This window comes from Salmo salar, chromosome ssa18, assembly GCF_905237065.1.
Source record: "Salmo salar chromosome ssa18, Ssal_v3.1, whole genome shotgun sequence".
Taxonomy (NCBI): domain Eukaryota; kingdom Metazoa; phylum Chordata; class Actinopteri; order Salmoniformes; family Salmonidae; genus Salmo; species Salmo salar.
Window position 1 is genome coordinate 70802007 of NC_059459.1, and position 15500 is coordinate 70817506.

The window sequence follows — 15500 nt, forward strand, 5'->3', positions numbered from 1 at the left end:
TTTGTATCTGGGAACCCATTGTTGGCAAAGAAACCCCTCTTGACCTGTTGTGCGGTGGTGTATTGAAATTGTATGTAACTTTTCTTTCTTCTGATGATTGCATCCAGAACATCGACTCACGGGGGGGAGGGGGGGGGTCAGCTGTTTGAAGCTGGTGTGCAATACTGAACGTAAAATAGGCAAAATCCAAATAAAACACATACAACAGATCTACCGCTTCTTGCATTTACATGTTAGTCATTTAGCAGAAGCTCTTATCCAGAGCGACTTAGTAAGTTCAATAATTTTTTTGTACTTTTTTCTTGGACTTGTTTTCAATGAGAATGACAGATCTATAACTCCCATTTCTATGTGAATTTCATCGGGTTGCCCATACAGTTACATATTGCAGCCTTTATTAGGAAGAGCTTTGGGTGTTGAGCAATAGTCTATCCTCTACAATTGTGCACACTAGGTTTCCAATCGGAGGCACAAAAACATGAAAACATGAATTCATTACCTTGATGCGTTGTTTGTTAAATCGAATGAGACCATGCTGTAGATCAATCAGACAACAACAGATGATCAACATCAATTCGCTAGAGATATTAGATTCACTGTGGATCCAGGCACACAGGTTTTCACCTGAATAACGAATGAGACACCAAAATAATTTTCTCGCAAACACCTTTTTTCCAGCAGTTGTTATATCGCATGCGCTATCACAACAGCTGTTCGTCACTTGACTGTCATTCAGAAAATTCCTTCCTGGATCAGATGACGATTACAACGTAACTAATCAGCTGGACACCAAATGCGCATCCAACAAGTAGAATGCTTAATTACTGAAGAACCATGTTAATGACAGTATCGATTTAGGTTTTAAGTATCAAGTTAAGGTGACTCTTTCGTTAGAAGCATTCCATTTTGCAATTGCATACATCATTTTGGATTTGTGTGCCCATGAAAACGGTTTCCACCCTGTAACATAAGGAGACACGAAATGTTACGTAGTTACCCTGCATTTCTGATATCTTTACACAAAAACTGTCTGACAGCTAGATCTAGGATTCTTACAGGGTTCAAGTTAAATGTCTAATTTAACTGATTAATGCTTTATATATGATATAATAACAACTTAAACTGCCATAAATGCAAGGACAGAAAAGTCATGTTTTATGTCACATGATTTTGGACAAATGTAGACAAATGTAGCTAGTTTGATCATTAGCAATGTTAGCTAGTTTAGCAAGCTAGCTAAAATCTTATTGGTTGAATAATTTGTCCCACTTCAAAGGCAAATGAACACATTCATGTCAGACGTATGACTTCCCAGTTTCTCATTTCTCACGAGGACATGAAGCTACCCTGAAATTGTAATACCCTTCCTGTTTTGTTATAGTAATTCACTTATAGCCTGCACATGTAGAGAAATAAACATGTTAAAGTTGCTTAATTGGTGTCCTTGTGAATATAGTGATTCAAGTATGGCACATGCTACATAAAGTGTTAAAGCAATATTAACATCCTCATCCATTGAAATACATGCTTGTAAGATCAATGTTACATTACATAAGTTGGCTATGGCAATTGGTTATAATTTTGGAACTAGCTAATGATAGTTCATTTATTACCCAAGCCCTAGAATGTGACACTAAAGCAGATGCCAAAAAAGCTGTCTAGCTAAATAGCTTGATTTTCACCATCAACTTGTACATCTACATTGAATTTACCTATAGAAAATTAGCAATCCGCCAGCTGGTTCAGTTAGCTGTGAGACAGTAGAGAACATGTATATATCATTTTATTAATGATCTGAAATGGTGTGAGCTAAATATTAACAACAGAAATGATTTGCAAAACTGAAAATATAGCTTGGTGTTAGCTAGACGGATGGTATACTCAGTATTCTTAACTTATAAGAATACTGGTGGAGTAAGGTGTGGGTCATGTAATGGAATAATATTTAGTGTGGTGTTATAGGATGTATAGTGATGTTTCATTGTCTCAAGTGTTTGGGCAGGTGGAGCAAACAGGCTCTTATGTCAGTGTTAGGTCCGGGTATCTCGCCGATATTCTCCCATAGTTGGATGGTGGGATCATAGCGATGCACCAGTCTGGTCTCCCTGTATCTCTCTTGGCAGTATCCTCCCAGCACATAGATCTTCCCCTCCAGAACCACAGAGGCTGCTCCAACATGGGAGACGGCCAGGGGTGTGAGGGCGCTCCAGGAGTCACTCACAGGGTCGTAGACCTCACAGGCCAGCTGGTCAATAGATGTCATGTTTTCATCAACAGTGACTCCTCCAGCCACATAAAGATGGTTGTTTAAAGTCTCCATGCAGTGATGGGCTCGAGGTTGGCTCATCTCTGCCAGGTAGGTTGTTCCTCTCTCAGGATGGTACAGGAACATGGACACCAGACAGTGGCACCTGCAGTCGAACCCCCCTGAGATGAAGACCTCTCCATCCAACAATGTGGCAGCATGGCAACTCAAGGTCATATCCAAGGGTTGGGCAAAGCTAACAGGGAAGGCCACATTTGGTAAAGATCGCAACAAAGAAACAAAGTTTTACTTAAGTTACATACCATTTCCAATGGAACCATTAACTACCGCAAGTGATTCTGTGTTACCATTCCTACCAAAGAAAAACCTTACCTCCAGGAATCTGTATTTGGACAGTAGCGCTCCACACTATCCAGGTTAGTTTCTGGATCAATGTACCCTCCAATGGCATATATCATCTCGTCTAGAACAACCACAGAAAAATTACACCTTTTCTCCTGCAAGTTGGCCAATCTCTCCCAGCGGTTCTGAAGCGGATCATATCTGAAAGAACACAAAGAATGAGAGATGAAGGAAGAAAATAATGTAAAAACATAAATATGTAAAAATAGTAATACCTAATGGCCTCATTAGTTAGTAGATACAGATCCAAAAGTTCTTATCTCACCTGTAGACCGAGTTTAGAACGCCAAGCATGCCTTTATAACTCTGTCCCCCGAGCACGTACAACTTCCCTGCGACTACAGCCAACTCGTGACTTAACCTTGGTGGCTTTGGCATCTCTCCCAGCAACCTCCACTCAACTGTCTTCACAATGCCTGTGTAGTTCCTTAGAGAGTTCCCAAACCACAGTTCTCGACTGGGGGATCGCCGGATAAAGTCGGCAGAGATCTGGTCTCCACCCACCAAGACTAGGCTGTCCTTTGGCAGGTAGACCCTGCATAGGGTCTCAGATGCAATGTGAAAAGAGCGAAAGTCCTCCAGCATAGTCTGGTAGAGACGTTTTATGTTGCATTCAGTCCACAGTTTTGCGGTTTTAACTTCACTGAACTCCTTGAATGTCATGAGAGGAAAGTGGACGTTCTTCATCAGCTCTTTGGTGAGTTTAAGCCTTTCGCTGGGACAGGCCTCGATCCAGACCACCACTGCCTTGAAGACCACAAGCTCAGAGGGCACAAAGAGGGAGTTGCTTTTCAGGTACTTTCTAAGCTTCTTGACTGGCAGGTCTTGGAATTTAGGGGTGGCTGCCACATTTTGGAAGTGTCTCAGGACAAAGTCGTTGGCCACTTCCAGGAGTTCTGTTATACCATAAGCCTCAGCGAAGGACGCCACGTCCAGGCAGGAGTGGGCGTCCATTTCTTGTTTCAGGAAGTCGAGGCACAGCAAGAGGGCGGGCTGGAACTGGAGCTGGAAGGCAATGCAGGTGATCTCAAAGACACGTCCCCAGCTGAGGGGGAGGGACCCACTGTAGGAGTAGCCAATCAGGGCCTCCAGCTCTGAGGCCTCCAGGAAGGGAAGGGCCACACAGGCCTGCTGGGATTCCTTCATCCCGCTGGTGAACATTCCCCGGAAGTAGTCACTACTGGCAGACAAGAGCACTCTGTGGACTTGAGTCAGGAGAGAGAAGAGGAAATTGAATATTATTGTTATCATCAGGTAGCTCATATAGACTACTTCCACATCTGGTTTATCATAACTCTTATGCATAAAACGCATAATCTTACAATTTGTTTTGATCCCAGACGAGTCCCCAACAATAAACAAAAAAATATACAATTAACATTTCATTTAAATCTTTCTCATAAAATCAGATTATTATTATGTTACTATATATTAATATACTAATAATATTTATATATCAACCTATTATTCTTATTTACAGTGTTTTCTGTAAGTATATGGAGTAGCCAGCCAAATAGAAAAGTACGGGTGATAGCCCCCATTTTTTTTGCAGCACGAGCTCTATTTTGGTGTCCTCTGGTACATTCTAATGCCTTGATTCCATCCAAAATACACAGCTATATTTTGAATACTTTAATAACTTTACAATGACTGCAATAAAATGACTTTGCAATAAAAAAATCCTGAAAATGTATGAATTCAGTGGGTTGTAAATTGTTTTGGATAACGTCTAAGCCTAGGCCTATATGATCAGGAATACTTTCTAAGTAAGATCCAAATTTTGTGTTACATGAAACCTTTCTTCTCTTGAGATGTAAGTCATATTTACTGCAAGATATGAATTACCACATTTATTTTTAATAGTTTGGCCTGTCAATCAATCACTGTGGGTGGGATTGTCAGGTGAGGGGGCAGGATGACTTTGACTCACAGAGTTGGTAGGGTTTCAAACCTGTCAATCAATCACTGTGGGTGGGAGTTTGAGGTAAAGCGGTAGATTAGTAATCTAGTCAGAAAAAAAGTCTAGTCAGCCCTTTGAATTACATTTATTGTGGCGTAAACTAAATCTAGTCTACTATTTCAATGTAGTTTATTTTGGCAAAACAACGAAGAAAAAAGGTTAAACATGGATTCCCTGTTGAGAAACACCCTGGCAGATTGTGCATCCACACTTTTATACAAAGTTAGGTGAACATGACTAGACCTACAGGTGTGATTGAAAAATGAAGCAGGTGTTAAACTTGGACTTTGCTACACAGAAAGCAGAAGTTGACTACTCACTCCATTGTTGACACTTTAATTAAATCAGTAGGCCTATATCAATACCTTTAATAATACCATTTAAGTATCATGACATTAGCTTTTACAACCTTCAATCTGTTTTCTTTTATCCTATTTTAGAACAGAAAGAGACTCTCTCTCCACTACTTATTGTTCCTGTAGTGATGATTTGGCATCTTCTGCGAATGTTTTATCATTATTTCCCAGCTAGCACAGTGGATCTGGGCCGATTCCGGCTGAGAGTCGGGGCACTTGGCTGAGAGTCACACTCGGCCGACGTAATGTTGCCCGAGTCTGGGTCGCCTTCGCCAGTATTACTTATGGCTAGGATCCGGGGATTGAGTTCGTGCCGATTCCGGTGTGAGTTATCTGGCCCAAATGTATTATTTGGGGCTCGGGCTGACTGGGGCTACTCTCTGTCAGATGATTACACGAGCTGCTTTATATAATTAACATTTCATTATGTCTTTATTTTTTCCATATTTTCTCATTGTTTCTGTGATCGAAAAAATACAATTAACATTTAAATTAAATTCTTTAAGAGTCCTGTGTAGTATTTTAGTTTTTGATACTTTGTGCAAGGCAATTGATAAGCATTAAAAACTTAGTGGATGGAACCTTCTGAGTGCCGCAGTGGTTTAAGACACTGCATCGCAGTACAAACTGCGTTTCTACAGATTCCGGTTTGAGACCCGTGCCGGCCACGACCGGGAGACCCATCAGGTGATGCACAATTGTCCCAGCATCGTACGGGTTAGGGAAGTCCTTGTCCCATCGCGCTGTAGCGACTCCTGTGGCGGGCTAGGCACATGCACGCTGACACGGTCACCAGGTGTATGGTGTTTCCTCCGTCACAAATAGCTTTTTTGTAGATGGGTATAATTTGTATGTATAAAATGTATAATAGTCATATTTAAAAAGACTATATCGGGTAATTTTGTATACCTTTATTTAAATTTGCATCGGGCCGCTTCTGAGGGGGATTCTGGTAAGATGCCGGCAAATTCGGCTGAATTCTGGTAGACGGAAACGGCCCGATGTACTTGGGCCGATTCTGGGTAGTCATTCATTTTGATTCCGGGCCGAGTCCGACACCCGATTCCGGGCCGATTCAATCAGTTCCGGCCCCTGAGGGCCCAGAGTGCCGCTTCTGGGCCGATTCCTCATTGCTAGCTGGGTTATCTGCAGATAATCGCCAAAAAGCAGTAGCAGCCTACCAGTATGCAAATTAGGGAGCCAAATGAAAGTCACCAATGTGATCGGTTCCAGTCACCTAAAAGATTTGTTCAGACAGAGTCCTTAATTCGCAAAAAACCCTACCCATCACTAGGCTACACTGACCTCTTGAGGATACCGTAGGATAGGGGGCGCCACAGCGCATTTTGAAAAAAAATCGTTCCCATTTTCAACGGCCTACTAATCAAACTCAGAAGATAGGGCATGCATATACTTATTATATATGGATAGAAAACACTCTAAAGTTTCTAAAACTGTTTGAATGGTGTCTGTGAGTATAACAGAACTCAAATGGCAGTCAAAACCCCGAGACCGATTGAAACAGGAAGTGGAATTCTGAATTGTGGACTCGACTTCTCATCTTTCCTTATTAATCACACCGTTAACAATGGTTCATTGAGCACTTCCTATTGCTTCCACTAGATGTCGCCAGTCCTTTCACAGTGGTTTGAGCCTTATAGAGTCAAAACTCAGTGAATGACACGAGTTTGAAATTGGTCACAGGGGATGGGCCATCACCATTATGACGCCGGCGGCCATGTCTGCCCCCACCTTTGGATACGGTTTTAAAGGCCATGACATCATCCCCCTCGAATCTTATTGGCTCTCTTGGTGTTAGAGGCCCTGAAGATTTATTTTATACAACGTTTGACATGTTTGAACGAACCTACATGCGCGAGCATTGCATTTATTCTGAACTTCAGCACTGAGCTTGGAGAGAGCCATAGGACGCGCTACCAACATCAGGCTAATGGAACATGAAGTATGGACTTTTTGACCGAAAATACATCTGTTGTGGACCTGGGATGCTTTCTGATGAAGACAACTAAAGGTAGGCGATTATTGACAATATTATACAAGATGAGATGTGACATGCGATTGCTTCCAAGATGGCGCCGAGCTCTGTATATTAGCTCATTTTCTGAGTATCGCATCTCCTTTTATTGCAAAGTGTGATTACCCAGTAAAGTTAATTTAAAATCTGGTATGACAGGTGTTCTCAAGAGATATTCATCTATAAATGTTAGATTGACAATATACATTTAAAAAATCGTTATAGGATAGTAATTTAGGGAAATGTAGCATTGTTTACCGGGACGCTTTTGAGGGGAAATTATGTAGTCAACCTCAGACAGAGATGTAAAATGCTGTTTTTATATATAAATATGACCTTTATTGAACAAAAGAATGCATGCATTGTATAACATGATGTCCTAGGGGTGCCATCTGATGAAGTTTGTAAAAGGTTAGTGCTGCATTTAGCTGTTTTTTGATTATATGTGATGCAAGTGGTTGGTCGGAAAATGGCTATGAAGCTGCTTTTTACGATGGACTCATCTAATATAATCTAATGATTTGCTTTTCCTGTAAAACCTTTTTGAAATCGGACGACGTGGGTCGATTCAGGAGAGGTGTATCTATAAAAAAAAAATAAAAAAAAGGTTTTTTTTTTCAATTATGATTTTTTTTTAATGCTAATTGGCGATATGATTTTTCGCTGGATTTTGATCCCGCTAACGGGATCAGACGCTGAAGAGGGTGCTAAGTCTCGACATGGGCTTAGAATCCAAGGAAAATACAAACAAGATATTTTGTTTACTTGTCCCAATGCAATACCATTTATTCAGTCAGTTCGACACCTTTTATAACTAATCAACACAAGCTGTTCGGTCGTCAATCGAAGTACAGTAAATTACCTATGCGCCCGACTCCATGGCTGGCTATATAGGCCTATGAAACACGCTAAATCAAATAAATGAATGTTCCACAAAACCACACATGAGTAGATTTCAACTCATCGTTACCACTTACATTACAACAGACGTGTAAATTCACTCCTCCGTGAATTTTTTTTGGACAGCAGCCAACAACAACGCACAGCCAACCACAGAGCACAAAAAATAATATATAATATTTCAGAATGTGGGGGGGGACATATCCCACAGTCCCCAGTAAAAGTTGTGCCCTTGAATAGATCACTAGAAGATGCATAGCCTATCTTTCATTCTAGTGGGAGAATAGAGCCCCACAGTGGAGGTGTCATAATACCAATAAAACCTAGTGGTCAAACAGGGAAATGTTTCCAATCGGTTTTCCACTGTTCATTTTTCTCATAGGGGATTTTAGAAACACTTAAAAATAAGGGCTGTGTTTTGTGTACTAGGCTTACCCTGGCTTGACATTTTTATAACCATGTAAATCTCTATCATACAAGGTGACTTTTATCAATATATTCAGCTCTATTTACTCTCAGATTCAAAAATTATAATTAGCATAAAAATAGACATCATGCAAGACTACAAATCCCTGCAAGCTCCTGCACGTCATCTCTAGCTGACACATTTGCTAAAAGGTATTGTGTGAATTTAAAACTTGCACAAGACAATTCACAGAATTGAAATGTTGCCAATGTTTTAATTACTACATTTAGCTCAAATTAGATCGTTAATCCAGAGATTCTTACCTTTGCCTTGATTTGTCAGTCTCTTCCAGATCATCATGGTGTTTGTAGTTCTTTATGATACCCACATTAGCAGCTAATTAGCATTTCATTTTTTTTTGGGGGGGGGGGGGTAAATACAGGTGAATATATTGATAAAAGTTACCTTGTCCTAGAGAGATTTACACAGTTATCAAAACATTACACCAGGGTAAGCCTACATGAAACACAGCCCTTATTTGAAGTGTTTCTAAAATCCACTATGGGAAAAATTAATGGTGGAATAACGATTGGAACCATTTCCCTCTTTGACTCATACTGTGGTACTCTAAATACAGACTTTTCTGACTAGCGAATTGAAACTTTAAATGAAATGAAGCCTAGTTAATGGAGTGGGAAAAGTGCTTAGGGAAAACACCCAATGGAGTCTAAAACGTGATTTTGTAGTGTTTTATATACACTGAGTGTACAAAATAATAGAAACGCCTTCCTAATATTGAGTTGTCCTCAGAACAGCCTCAATTCATCGGGGCATGGACTCTACAAGGTGTCGAAAGCGTTCCACAGGGATGCTGGCCCATGTTGACTCCAATGCTTCCCACAGTTGTGTCAAATTGGCTGGATGTATTTTTGGTGGTGGATGATTCTTGATACACATGGGAAACTGTTGATCATGAAAAACCCAGTAGTGTGGCAATTCTTGACACAATCTAACCAGTGCGCCTTGCACCTACCTACTACCAGAGGTGGGACCAAGTCATTGTTTTACAAGTCACAAGTAAGTCTCAAGTCTTAGCACTCAAGTCCCAAGTCAAGTCCCAAGTCAAGACCGGCAAATCAGAGTCAAGTCTCAAGTCAAGACCGTCAAGTATCAAGTCAAGTCTCAAGTCAAGTCTCAAGTCCTAAACTTTGAGTTTCGAGTCCTAAACAAGTCATAATGTGCTCTTCACCAAATGTAATACCATTTTATATTTTTAACAAGAGTAATAGTTAGTATATTACATTTACGCAAATCATGAATGCTTTTAAAAATATCTATATATTTATTACTTTCCAAATAAACATTATATTTCCATGAAAATACATGGGTAGCCATGAGAAATTACCCCCCCCCTCCCCAATAGAGATCGACTATTGAGGATCGCTATGGGGCGCAATCATGGCGATGTTGGCTTGTACACAATCGCCCAACCTTAACACACACACGCACATGCGCACACACACACACACCCACACACACTCTCTCTCTGTGTGGTTACAGTAGGCAAACGTATGTCAATGGTTTTAGGAACAGCAGTAACATCAGGCAGGATTTAAACTATCAACTGCCTAGCCAGTTGTAGCTCAATCTTGGGTGCAATGATCACGTTCCCGCACTGACTGACTGTGTGGAGGCTCATTGACTGTGTGGAGGCTCATAACGTTACGTTAGCCTACATGATACAATAGTAACGGAATAAAATCTATAGCCGTCGGCTATATTAGCCACGACTTACCGTTCTTTGTGCAGCTTCAAATGGTTGGAAATTGTTGCGCCTCCGTCTGTAATTTTTTCCCCGCATGTTTTGCTAGCTGTAATCCGTTTTTTGTTGACACAGCTTTGTCTTTATATCCGAAAATAATAATTTTGGGTATCAACTTTCCAAGGGCTCCATCTGAATTCACTCGTCGACGTTCCTCTGCACTGCCACGCACAACTTTTTCTCAGCTGGCACAATTTGATTGGCTGCTGTCCGATTCAAACTGTAATCCGTTAAATGAAGAGTTGATGCGCTGCACACTTTTTAATAGCATCATTTTTAATATTTGGGCTTGGGGAGGGTATCAAGTCAGGTCGAGTCATAAGGCTCAAGTCCAAGTCAAGTCACGAGTCATTGGTGTTAAAGTCAAAGTCGATTTGAAAGTCATCATATTTGTGACTCGAGTCTGACTCGAGTCCAAGTCATGTGACTCGAGTCCACACCTCTGCCTACTACCATACCCCATTTAAAGGCACTTAAATCTTTTGTCTTTCCCATTCACCCTCTGATTGGCACAATCCACGTCTCAATTGTCTCAAGGCTTAAAAATCCTTATTTAACGTGTCTCCTCCCCTTCATCTACAGTACACTGATTAAAGTGGATTTAACAAGTGACATCAATAAGGGATCATAGCTTTCACCTGGATTCACCTGGTCAATCTATGTCATGGAAAGAGTTCCTAAAGTTTTGTACGCTCAGTGTATAATTCCACACTATGAGGTTGGATTTATACTGTGAAATTGTGAAAATATGATAATGCAATTTTAGTGTAGGAGCTGTTTGAAAAGACTGCCTGAAATTTCTGTCTGTTTTGGTGTGTTGGGGTTTGACCTGCCTGGTGACATCACCAGGTGGCAAATTAGTTAATACACCAATATGAAAGTGGGTTCAAACCTCTCCGTCAATAACAGCTAATTTTCTGTTTTACCCATCCTACTCAGACTAGCTACATTTTTGTTTGATAAATGTGTTTGTTTCTTGTTCACCATTTAAATCAATTACAGTTAGGTTCTTAATTGTTACCAGAAATGATTTGATATTGAGATTTTTTTTAAACGGGCTGCATTGGGCCTTTAACATCATATTTAACATCATATGCTCAAAAACAACATGATTAACATCATAAGGGGTTATTTTGCTTGATCCAGGATGAGCCCCCATAAATAAATAGTCTCCTCTATCATTCTACAATACATAGTCGTGATGTATTTTGACTTCAGTCTACTCACCATGAAATGATGCCCCACCAACCTCCAGCTCCACATCACAGCCCACTCTCTTTGTCCACAATTGTCTGATGGACTGAAGACTGACCTTCATCTGTTCTTCAGCAGAGATCTTCTCTTCTGCTCTCTTCTCTACTCCCTTCTTCATTTTCTCCTCCTCTTCACTGCAGAGTTCTAGAACTCTGGGGGCCCCTAGTATAGTAGCTGCAGTCTGTATCTGGGCCAGTGTGTGTCTGTTCAGAGCTCCTAAGGCCCCAGTGTAGGCAAACTCCAGCACCCCTGCCAGCCCCACACACCCCACCTCAGGACCCAGACTGATGGATATCTCTGTTTGTATATACATGTCAACCTCTCTCCTCTCGTTCTCCTCATCCCTCTCTTGCAGTCTCTGGTGTACGAGGGAGCTGACAGCAGCCAGGACAGGGGAGTGCACGTGGAGACGCTGCCCATCCTCAGTGCTCAGAGTCAGGTCAGTGAGGAGAGAGGAGTCCCTGAGCTGCTGCAGGGTTTGGAACATTTCTCTTGTATAGGAGTCTCTGCCGTATACCCTTATTGAATCCACATCCTCTATTCCACCTTTCTGCCCTCCAACAACTGTCCACTCTTCTTTCACTTCTTGAAGCTCATCCTCCTCTTTTTCAGTTGACTCTCTCTTTAGATGTATTTGACTGTTTTCCTCCCTTCTAAATGCTTCATCATCTTTATCTTCTTCTTCTGTGTTCACCTGATCCCCACAATCCTTTTCTTTCACTTCTCCTGCACACTCTTCTCCATCTCGATCTATATTGTGCTTATCCCCCCTAAATTCTTCATCTTGCCTCCATAGAGCCTCCAAACCCCTCTGGAAGCATGGTCCAGATAAAGCCATCGCTTCCAACAGCAACAGTCTTTATCTCAACAAATGTCCAACACTGCCTCCCTACACATACAGCTTACTATTATATCAATGTAGTTTTTTTTAATAAAAAACACAACACAAATCTGTCGCCACACTAAAAAAGCTCTCAGTTATAGCTATCTGACTGACTGTGGGTGATCTTTGTGCAGTTTTCTCTTCCCCACTCTCTACAGGGTCAGGTATCTACGTTGTCTCCTCCTTCCCTTCCCTCTTCTTTGTGTATTCTAACTCCTGTTTGACACAACCTTTTATAAATCCCCACTCAACCAGACAAACTGCTATATATAAACTCCTGAAGTCATACAGATCAGCCCTCACAGTAAACGATAAATAATTGTCTCTGATTCTGGTCCATGTTCTCATCCCTCAAAGTTTTCCAACGGTAGGGACTAATAATAACAATTTTCATTTTATTTTTGGATTCAGAGTTGCAAAAGTATGTCCCCAATTTTACCATGCAATACCTATATGGTTATGTTAGTGATGGAGATGTGTCTTACAATGACCTACACTGACTGCATCTTGCCATTCTCCCATATTCTCTTTATTGTATGCCCATAACATTTTCTCATCATTCATTATTTCCTGACTTGTTTTCTCAAATAATTGCTCTATGTTTCAATTCATTTCTTTGTAGTTTGTACTGTGTATTACACTTGAAGCAGAGAAGGTCAAGAACCTGGAACCGTAAAAAGGGGAATGTTCTAAGCTTGGAGCCTGTTCGAGCTCCTCGAATCCCAAGGCTTCTTTCTCCAAGACCTTGGCTGCCACCTCCCAGTGCATGTGACTAGAGGATCAGTTGGGTTATGGCATGCTTAGAGGGTCAGAGGGATTGTGTTGCTCCTCCACAGCCAAACACTGGGGAATCTGGGAAAGGAAAGGGGATACCTAGTCAGCTGCACAACTGAATGCATTCACCTGAAATGTGTTTTTCCACATTTAACCCAACCCATCTGAATCAGAGAGGTGCAGGGGGCTGCCTTAATCCATGTCCATGTCATCGGTTCCCGGAGAGCAGGTTTTTTGTTGGGGGGTTAACTGCTCAAGGGCAGAATGGCAACGCCACTATATTGTGACATTACCACAATATATTATGACATTACCACTATATATTATGACATTGCCACTATATATTATGACATTACCACTATATATTATTACAATACCACTATATATTATAACATTACCACTATATATTATTACAATACTACTATATATTATTACAATACCACTATATGTTATTACAATACCACTGTATATTATAACATTACCACTATATATTTGTCACGTCCTGACCAGTAGAGGGTGTAGTTGGGTCAGGACGTGGCAGAAGGGAGTGTGTGTTTTTTATTGTTTCATTGATTTTGGCCGTGTGACTTCCAATCAAGCACAGCTGTAGAGGGTTGTGGTTGATTGGGAGTCACACATAAGGAGCATGTTTTTCCTTTGGGTTTTGTGGGTAATTGTGCTTGTCAATGTGGTTGCACCTGACAGGACTGTGTTGGCTGTCAGTTTTTGTTGTTTTTGTAAATGCATAGTGTTCGTGACATTAAATATGACGAACCCTAACTCCGCCGCATTTTGGTCCACTTCTTCCATAGACAGCCGTTACAATATTATTACAATACCACTATATATTATAACATTACCACTATATATTATTACAATACCACTATATATTATTACAATACTACTATATATATTATTATTATTATTGCATTACCACTATATATGTGGTTCATATTGCTTTGGTTTGATGATGGCTCTTACTGTGGTTCTGGGGATAGCATTTCCATAACCTTATCTTGATCTTGGTTTACATTAATGACCCATCTCTCTTTTTACATACCATACTTATTTCCTTCATAAATGATGAATTAACATGAATTAATGTCCGAAGTCATTGGAACATTGTTCGTCCAAAGTCGGTCAAACTGTGAGATTCTGTATATGGCTAATACTAAGTACTTATAAGTTTCACCCTAATATGCTACGATAAAGGCATTTTTAGATGAGACTATATCTGTCTGTCTCAGAGATAACAGCATACATGTTGCAAAGGCAGTCTCCATGCATGTCTCCTTGCATGTTTTAGGTACTGTATGTAATAAAGTGTTCCGTCCTTAATGAAATGTAAAAGGGAACTGTTCTGGGCATCTTGGTGCCTGACTTGGAGCCTGTTTGAGCTGCTTCAATCCACGGCCTCTCTCATGTCAAGGCATCCCAAAGCCTTGGCACCTCTCCTCCATTATGCATTCTAGAGCAAGAGAAAGGGACAACACATTCTTTACAAGTCAGAAAGATCACACACACACAGCGTAGAGCGTAAACAACACACACACACACACACACACACACACACACACACACACACACACACACACACACACACACACGTACACACACACACACACACACACACACACACACACACACACACACACACACATTCCGTAAAAAGGTCACATACAGTACTCAGAAATAGAGAAGTGAAACACACCTAGAGAAATCAGTTACTTACACCGAGGTCATTTCAATTCCATATGGGGTCTCTGGGCCTCCAGGGAATGGAATGTAACAGTGTACACCCTATAAACCCTTCACTGACTGTGGACTGTCTGGGGCCCACTTTAAATGAAGGTGCAGCTTATAAAGACTCAATAAAGCCTTCATAAGCACTACATAAATGTGTCACAAATCATCTATAACCGAATGCCATACTTTATATAGGGTTCATAAATGTGGCAGAACTGTGTGACATAATCACCAATGTCAAATGTGTCATAACCCACTATGTTGAATATTACATAAGCATGTGCTTTATGAAGGGTAATATATTGTGCTGCAGGATGACACACACTCTAAAGAGAAGTCATGTTAGTCACATTACACCAGGCAACATTTACCTTGTTGAAAGCCCCCAACATAACGAAATTGAAAGTAAGCTTTCTTCTGGAACCAAGTTACATGTTCCTCAGTACATAAACACGCACACAACAATATAACGAGCCATACCGTGCGGTGCTGGACCCAGTCAGGTCTTTGACACGTTCACCCTCTTCCCGCTGAAAGATCAGCCACAAAATGTTGCCGCCATCGTCGCAGTTGGTAATCAAGCCCTGGTCTCCAGCATGGGAACAGAAGAGGAATACCTGGTGGCTAGGCAGTCTCAGGTTGGACTACTCCAAATCATCTTGGCTCTGACACACACACAAGCGTTGCAGATCCAAC

General features: G+C 41.0%; 1 protein-coding gene across 1 annotated transcript; it reads right to left on the reverse strand.

Moving 5' to 3' along the window:
• Positions 1-245: 245 nt before the first annotated feature.
• LOC106577826 (kelch-like protein 33) lies at positions 246-13423 on the reverse strand. Its single transcript, XM_014156187.2, has 4 exons — positions 11375-13423; positions 2934-3873; positions 2639-2809; positions 246-2501 (listed from the first exon to the last, which is right to left on the reverse strand). The coding sequence occupies exons 1-4, from the start codon at positions 12237-12239 to the stop codon at positions 1979-1981; spliced, it is 2499 nt and encodes an 832-aa protein (XP_014011662.1). The 5' UTR covers positions 12240-13423; the 3' UTR covers positions 246-1978.
• Between the last annotated feature and the right edge of the window lie 2077 nt (positions 13424-15500).